The 8,580-nt window shown below is 43.8% G+C and overlaps 2 protein-coding genes across 2 annotated transcripts in view; both read right to left on the reverse strand.

Moving 5' to 3' along the window:
* LOC134538576 (uncharacterized) overlaps window positions 1-1,216 on the reverse strand; it is a 34,237-nt gene extending 33,021 nt beyond the window's left edge. The window contains exons 1-2 of the mRNA XM_063380000.1: window positions 1,112-1,216; window positions 93-213 (exon numbers count right to left, since the gene is read on the reverse strand). Coding sequence (XP_063236070.1) covers window positions 93-213; window positions 1,112-1,216 — 226 coding nt within the window. The remainder of the gene's footprint in view (window positions 1-92; window positions 214-1,111) is intronic.
* A 2,921-nt stretch (window positions 1,217-4,137) lies between these two features.
* Window positions 4,138-8,196, reverse strand: LOC134538629 (uncharacterized). Its single transcript, XM_063380064.1, has 3 exons — window positions 8,097-8,196; window positions 5,392-5,690; window positions 4,138-4,266 (listed from the first exon to the last, which is right to left on the reverse strand). The coding sequence occupies exons 1-2, from the start codon at window positions 8,152-8,154 to the stop codon at window positions 5,398-5,400; spliced, it is 351 nt and encodes a 116-aa protein (XP_063236134.1). The 5' UTR covers window positions 8,155-8,196; the 3' UTR covers window positions 4,138-4,266; window positions 5,392-5,397.
* Between the last annotated feature and the right edge of the window lie 384 nt (window positions 8,197-8,580).

An 8,580-nucleotide genomic window follows, 5' to 3' on the forward strand; every position in this document is an offset into this window, starting at 1 on the left:
GGAATATGCGTGGCTGGCAGTAGTAATGCTTCAACCACCGGGACAGGGTGGTCCGCGGCGGGTACCAGTGAAGAGGGCACTCGGCTACTCACAACGGCCCGAACGGTCGGAGGCGGCGGGCGGCGGCGGGGGCGGCGAGGGCGGCCTGTAGGGGGCGGGACGCCTCCTGCGGCCCGCCTGCACGAAGGACACCGCCGCTCCTTGGCGCCGCTCCTGAGGACACAGGTCCTGCCTCCGTGGCTCTCTGTCCTTTCTACCAAATACACTGAATTTTTTTTGGTAAAAATATAGGTATAAACATTTAGCTAACTACCAAAGGAACGTTTCAACATAACATGTAGGTCTTCCCACAAGGAAAACTTAATGTAGAAGTTAAAATTTTTAAACTTTTTTATATTAAAAAATATATATGCTTCTGGTTACTTTATTAAATTATTATATTTTCCAAAAAAATGAATTGTTTGATTCTATATTTGTTGTCCTAGCGCCCATAGAAGGAACTAAATTTATTAAAATATACCAGCGAGCAGAGCTTTAAGAACGTAATCCTCAAGAACACGTAAAATCAAGGAAACTAATAATATATGTAATCGTTGGGAGAGTCAAATTTTGGTGCTTTACTTGAAATTTTGTTAATGTAATCATTTGTTTGTTAAGGTGTAATATGTATTGTTTTAAATAATGTAGGGGCGCCCCCTTAACTTTGTTAATTACTAAGATTTTTATTATCATGTCGAAAAAATGCTAAAACAAAACCTCGTAAAAATAAACCAGGGAAACCTATAGACCAAGCTGTTTATATAGCGTATTTATTTATCATATACCTTCTTCTACATAACGATCCACGAACTCCCAAGTTACTAGTGTGCAGGGAGTGTAAATTTTGTCTTGTTCGCCGCCTCGTGTCCCCTCTAGTAATTAACTTTAATTTTCTTAATACTTTGCCCAGCACTTTCCAATGTGTTTTTAATTAATTTGAAATAATATAATTTTTTCGGCACGAGGGGCGTTACACTATCAAAGTAAACCTTGCACATGTTGTAAGACGTGTGCCAGGCAGTATTGTATTCGCCGCTGCACTCGACAGAGCTGGTCATAGAGGACTACATACCCGCGCCAGAGGCTGGGACGGCGCGCTGTCGTCCAGTCGAGCGGCGGTGAGGCTCGCGGCCGCCAGGAGCGCTAGTAGCGCCAGCAGGGCGCTGGGAGCCGCCATGTCCGGGACACGCGCTGCAAGGTCGTCTCACACGGCTGCAACCCAGCATCGTTCATTGACACAGTAACAACTAACACGTTTGCTTTAATTAACATGTGGGATTTTATTTTTATGATCACGTAGCAAAAATGTTTAGTCTCAGTATCTGATAATTTGGTGCCGGGTGGGTATTTAATAATTTAAAAAAATTGCCCTTTAATTCGAAAACAACATTTTTTTTTTTTAAAATTCAGAACAGCAATTTACTGGGCTATCAGCTGTTATCGACTTGACGTTGAGTTATGGGACACCACAAAGCAGTTGTCGCGGTCAGGACTGTCTTCGTGGTCTCAGGCGAGCGGTCGCGGAAGGCAACGTGGAGTCACGGCGGCATCTCTGCTCTGGCTCACCTGGCCTGGAGGACGTGGCGGACGACTCCTGGCGATGCAGCGACGGAGGGCGAGCGACGGGGCTTTATAGCAGCTCGTCGCGGGCTGTCGCGGCTGTCGCGCCTGTCGCGGCTGTCGCGTCGCCTTTCCCCGCCATTGTCGCGTGCACGCTCGCTGGGCGCCTTTCTTCCCCCCTCCTCACTCCACCGGGACCACGCCGTGCCGGACTAGCGAGCTTGGGAGGGAAAACAACTGCACCGCTACAAAATACTTACTGGATTCGGATTATTACCCGAGCATTTATGCTCTGTGTTGTCCCAGTACCTCCAATGGTTAAAATTTATTTTTTCAAACCGTTCGCGCATTTATAAGCATGATAAAAAAAATTAAAAGGCCAATTGTTACATATGCGATTACCTTTCCCACGGTTAAAAAAAAAAAAATTGTGATTGTTTTAAACTTCAAACAATATTTAAAATTTTTTCGTAAGTGCGACTTTATATAAATTGTTTCCAAAAAAACCGTATTTAATACATGAAAATATAACCATAGCTATGTGTTGTAACAATTTAAATTAGTTTTCTTGTAATATTACAAATTATTATTAGTTCATGGCAAATTGTTTCCGAAGGAATCTTTTGAAAAAAGTGCATAAAAATGTTTTCTGTGTATCGATTACCAAGTGTTAAAATGTGCTCTGCAACCCGCTCAAACCAGGAAACGCTGTGCTGGAATGTAGACTGGAATGTAAGGATGAACCCTGAGCGAAGTGTAGCAGCGGTCAGCGCTGTGAGGAGACCAGGAGACCAAGATTAAGTACCCCCGGGAAAATAAATCTGAACGTGTGTGGTTCAATTAGTACCACATCCCGGATAACGGAATGTGCCGAACTATAGAATAACGGACTGAAGAGCTCTCGCTGTACTAGCGAACAACATAACTCGGTTATACTTGAATAAATGCGAGTTATTAAAATATTTGCTGGATTGTGCGATTCAAGTGAAATTCTGCGAATGTTCGAGGGTTGTCTGGAAATTATCCGACCTCGGCATGAAGATGGCAGCACTCGCCAATGAAAATTTGGAATGTGTTTGCGTATACTTTGGAATATATTCTCTGAGATTTAATCAATTTTGGACGTGCAGTTGTTTTTTAGTAATCGTTTGCGTGAGTCTCTGCGAAATAGTTGTTTACGAACGTGATGGCCTCCTCACTCGACAGAAATCTGTCATCCGAGCGCAACTTTTAGCATAGGGGAAAAAAGTCAAAATTGGGTTTAGATCTGGTGAGTAGGGAGGGTGGTCAAGGAGTTCAGACCGCAGTTCGAAGATATTCGCCATGGCCAGGGGCGTAGCCAGGGTGGGGGGGGGGGGGGTTATGGGTTCAACCCCAGCCCCCCCTTAGCTCCAAATCTGTAATTAATTTCTTATTCATCACTCAAACAAATTTCATATTAAAATTAATACAAATTTTACCATTACAAATATTTAAAGCCCATGCTTTTTAACACCCCCCATACACAAATCCTGGCTACGCCACTGGCCATGGCAGCCGTTGAGGTGCGAGCTGGTGCATTGTCTTGGTGAAACATTTTTTTTATGCAAATATAATTCCTTTTCTGCAATTTCTTCCTGCAGCTTGTCAAGTAATGATGCGTAGTATGCTCCTGTCATGTTTTTTTTTTCAAGATAGCTTATTAGGCCTAAGATAGTTTCATGACTATCCTAGAAAACAGTCTTCCTCAATTTCCCGGCCAAAGGAACAGTATTTGCATTCTTTGGAGCTGATTCCCACTTCGCAGTTTTGTTGACGAGTGCTGCCATTTTTATGTTGAGATCGCAAAATTTTCAGTCAACCCTCGTAATTTCCCAGTATACATAGATATAAGTTGCCGACTAAAATAACTTTTATCAATATTCTTCTTCCTTGATAACCATGTTGTGGAATACGCTTATCTTCCAAGAACAAACATATGTGTGGAAAAGACTTTAAAACAAGAAGCGTTCTTAAAACGTATCTTAGATTGGACTGTACTATTTCACAGACATTCATGGCGTTATCAAAAGTAGTACCATATACTACTTATATCCAAAGACTTAATATGCGACCACATACATTTGGAATTTTTGCGCTTCATATATAAAATTTTTTTCATAGGTATAATGTTTACAACTCTGATGACTCTTACCACAAGATCTGGTGTATAATGCATTGATTTTATTAGAACATTATAAAAATATTTAGTACTCTCGCCTTTTGCTATTATACCATTTATATAATTGGAAAATTACTGCATTTTTGTTCTTATTATTTTTATTTAATTATATGTATACGTATATACAAAGAGAGTACACAATTTTTTTTCTATTTTTTTAAAAATATTTGTAAGTGTATCGTTTCAAAGCTAGGTAAACTGTTCCCATAAGTACCTAATGTCTAGAGAGGAATCACAGTTGTTTACAATGCCGTATTGTGTTGTCAACACAAGTTATGGTTACCTTCATTTATCACATTCTGTATTTTAGTATACTTATAAAAATAAGGTACAAATAGTTTAGGTAAACAATGTTTATTTTAATTTCATTACAATACAAACACAAAGAGCTCAACTCAGTCCAATAATATGGCTCTTCGTTGTAAGTGGGGGGAAAATGGAGAAGTTATGCTCGGTAGTGGCTGTTCCTGAAAAAATAAAATACACAATAATTAGTATAAATAAACGCTGTGTTAAAAAAAGTATCAATAAAAAAAGTTTAAGTACATGTAGTTTCCAAGACAAGACCTTAATTACTGCATCTGGAACCTATGACTGCTTTGTATCCCGTTTGCATATCTCATTTTGGTTACAAACTTAAATTTCGTTATCACAAATCAAATTCCTAAATATCCTGAAATTTCTATAAATTGACATTAACAAAAAAAAAATTAATTTACTTGATCGTCGGAGTGGAATAATCGCCCATGTTAATTGGGCGACTTCAATAGAGATGATAGGCTCCCTAGTCCACAAATGTTGTCTTGAGCGGCGAAAGGAATGCAAAGTGCGCAATGCAAATTGCGGAAGAATAGAAAACAAATAGATTTAAATCGGACACTATCATTCCCCTCCCCCCCCCCTTTTTCCGAAAAGGTCTAGAAACTAAATAAAAAAATTTCATTATTTACTTGTGAAATTTTGCCTTCAGATAGCAGGGGCAACAACAAAAAAGATTTTCTGAGCTTGTAAAACAGTAAATGTTAATAATATAACTATACATACAATCTTTCTTAAAAATACGCCAATTACTTCACAAGAAAAATTAATAGGTGTTGCCAATTACTATCAATATCAGAAATACTGCCATATCATGTACCATGTCAAAAAAAAAGAAGAAGGAAATCTTAGGTAATGAGTAGGGGCATTCAGATTTCGCGAAAAGATTTCGAGACTAGATGAAGGTTAAAACACTATAGCATCGTCTGTGTTTTTGTGATTGGGCTAGTTGTCTTCCAGGTAAGTACATGTCGATTGTTAGATCACCAGTTACAGTGATTCAGTGCGGAAGCAAACGCGTCCTGAGTGGCTCGGTCAAATAAGGCAACGACTTGTTCTCGCCAGACGGCCGCCAATCACGAGGAAGAAACCACAGGTTGCGGGTATACCTTGTTCCAGTCTAATAAGTGTTCAGATCTTTTCGCGAAAAATGCCTGCCCTTAGTAATGAGCTATGCAATGTTTTCAAATATCTAGTGCCAACCGGTGACGTATTCTCCGCCGAGACAGGGTAGCTAACAGAGTAACGCAGGAATGAAGGACTGAGACACTCACCGGGCCTCACTTGCCGGCGACAGAGACGTTGTAGTGGATGCCGTGGCTCCGCTGGGACACGAACTGCAGCTGGACGTAGTTGAACCCAACTCCGCCGCCGAGGATGTTCACGTCAGCGGCCGGCGTGGAGGGCTTGGAGTTGATGACGGTGATGCAGTGAATGACGGCGTTCCCCGTGGACAGGGCCAGCTCCTGGGTGACCTTCTGCAGGTACTTGGAGGACTTGTACACGCTGTCCTGGTACAGCAGCAAGTCTCCGGGCTGCGACTTGCAGTTCACGTAGTCGCGGACACTGGCACCTGGGGACAAGCAGCACCAGTGCTACCTGCTGTGGACATGCAGCCCCAGTGCTACCTGCTGTGGACATGCAGCCCCAGTGCTACCTGCTGTGGACATGCTGCACCAGTGCTACCTGCTGTGGACATGCAGCCCCAGTGCTACCTGCTGTGGACATGCAGCCCCAGTGCTACCTGCTGTGGACATGCTGCACCAGTGCTACCTGCTGTGGACATGCAGCCCCAGTGCTACCTGCTGTGGACATGCTGCCCCAGTGCTACCTGCTGTGGACATGCAGCCCCAGTGCTACCTGCTGTGGTCATTCTGCCCCAGTGCTACCTGCTGTGGACATGCAGCCCCAGTGCTACCTGCTGTGGACATGCAGCCCCAGTGCTACCTGCTGTGGACATGCTGCGCCAGTGCTACCTGCTGCGGACAAGCAGCACCAGTGCTACCTGCTGTGGACATGCTGCCCCAGTGCTACCTGCTGGGGACATGCTGCGCCAGTGCTACCTGCTGCTGACAAGCAGCACCAGTGCTACCTGCTGTGGACATGCTGCCCCAGTGCTACATGCTGTGGACATGCTGCGCCAGTGCTACCTGCTGCGGACAAGCAGCACCAGTGCTACCTGCTGTGGTCATGCTGCACCAGTGCTACCTGGCCCTCCGGGAGGTAACACTCCCCATCGCAGCGGCCTGTGGCTCGTCCACCAGACCTCACCGCCACGCATCTAGCATGCGCGACGCCAACCCCCGCCATGTCTGCCCCGTGGCTCGCTTGTGACGCCAGTATGAGTTCCTATAACGGTCGGCCCCATAAATATTAATGGTACACAAATTAATTACAATCTTTAAGAACAAGTAGTAAATTAGGGATAAAAAAAGGAAACTTGTAAGAAATACGCGGGATAAATGTTGGCATCGAATCTGGCGGTTTGGAGTGTATATAATGTATTTAAGTGCGTGGAGTGAGACTATCTTGAAAGCAAATTCAATTCAGTAAATCACGAGACGCCGGTATGAGACTAGAAGAGTTTCCGTGGTCGCCCTGCTGATGCAACGCACTCGACAGGTAACTAAGTATCTCGACGGGCTTCCAAAGATGGTGCATGAGGCCCTTGTTCATTCGCCGGCTGGCAACCTGGAGGGAAACGACGGAAAGTCGTCCCCTGAAAAACCAGTGCCACCCAAAACTATAATGCGGACATAAATGTCCAAGTTCCCGCCCCCTTTGCTTAGTAGCTGCTTTCTGCCCTGTCCAACTCTTCTTCGTGGACCATCCCTCTGTTTCCCGTGACCAAACTGCTTGCGCCCATGTGTATATGCAAGTTTTACTTGGGCCCAACTTATCTAGTTTTAGTCTAGAATAGTCAGTGAGGGGAGTTAGTCATGGCTAAAAGTTGCCGTGGCTGGCTAATCCCCCTCCTAGCACATGATGCATGCTACCTCTCCTGCATGGTAAATAATGAAAACACACTCTACCCAAGTAGAGCGCTGCTGCGCGAGTAGTAGGTAGTGAGTAGCAGCTTCTAAGTCGCAGTGATTATTGTCAATTGTTTTAAATCTACATTTGAACACTGAGACAAGAGTTTTCCAACAACATTCGCGGATCTTAGAAACTGCACTCACAGATACATGAGCCCATGCCCCCCACATTCGATCACGGGCCCTGGAACCAGGATCGGAGACGTCCCCCTCCCCCACAATTTTACAGTCACGTGCTACATTATAATTACAAGGTTATTTCTTTCATACACTCTTTTCAGAATGTTATTTAACCTGAAAATACAGGGTATAATTACGGTTACTATTTTATAAGTCCAAACTAAGCTTTATTTATAAAATTATTTTACTTTAAAATAACCACAAGCGAGTATTTATTTTTTATTTCATACACTGAGATAAAAATAAACGGGCCCTGGACCTAGGGGTCCCCCCAGCCCCTGCGTGAGCCTAAGAACTGAAGAATCACCATTCTTGCGAGAAAAAAACTCTGCTGAGCATGAATACTTTGAATATATATACTGTATAGAAGTCGCCAGCCCAGGTTAAAATTTCTAATACGGTTTTGAGGTAGTTGGTTAATTCACCGCCGCAATCGCCACCATCTCTAGGGCATCGACTCGTGGTGGTCCCTAGCGGACAAGTGTCGAACTCTTCAAACACCCCTTCCCCCTCCCTCTGAACGACCTTAAGCTGCAGTGAATGGTAGATGGGGGGTGTGGGGAATGACAGCGGGCGACATTGCTGCGCTCTAACGTGTAAATAACAACTAAGACGATACAGGGCGTTACGGCAGCGCACTGCAGCGGTGAAGTTCCCAAGCTGCTCATCATACGCTCCTGAAAAACGTAGAGTAAATCCTATCCACTCGCGACTTCTATACAGTATATATATTCAAAGATGAATATGTGGAAGTGTGTTCTTACCGCAGCACGCAGCGAAGAGGGCCGCAGAGGCCAGCAGAAGCACGAACTTGGCTGCCATGGCGAGAGAGAGAGAGAGAGAGAGAGAGGAGTACTGACCTGTCCCCACCACGGAGGTACTTATACTCCTCGCTCGTATCGCTCGTATCGCTGCTGCTCGGTGTTATCTACTGATTGATGGAGACCGCGTGTTGGTCATGAGTCACGATTCTCAAGAACCGTTTGTTAGTAAAATCCGAAGAAACTGTCATTACATCAAAAGTTTCTCTCAGAAATAATTGCCCAACTGAGCGTCATAAATTGTGGGAAGTAACATTCCACGTAATATTCTCTTGGGGCTTCTGACGAAGCTGTAGTAGCTGATCTGACGGGAACGATAGTGAATAAAAAAAAATTATTTCAGGTGGCGGTTTAATTTTATTTTTTTTTTCAAAAATTTTACATCTACCACAAATGGTTTGGACAGTTACATTATCATTCTTCACAT

This window comes from Bacillus rossius, chromosome 13 (assembly GCF_032445375.1).
Source record: "Bacillus rossius redtenbacheri isolate Brsri chromosome 13, Brsri_v3, whole genome shotgun sequence".
In the NCBI taxonomy this organism is placed as follows: Eukaryota; Metazoa; Arthropoda; class Insecta; order Phasmatodea; family Bacillidae; genus Bacillus; species Bacillus rossius.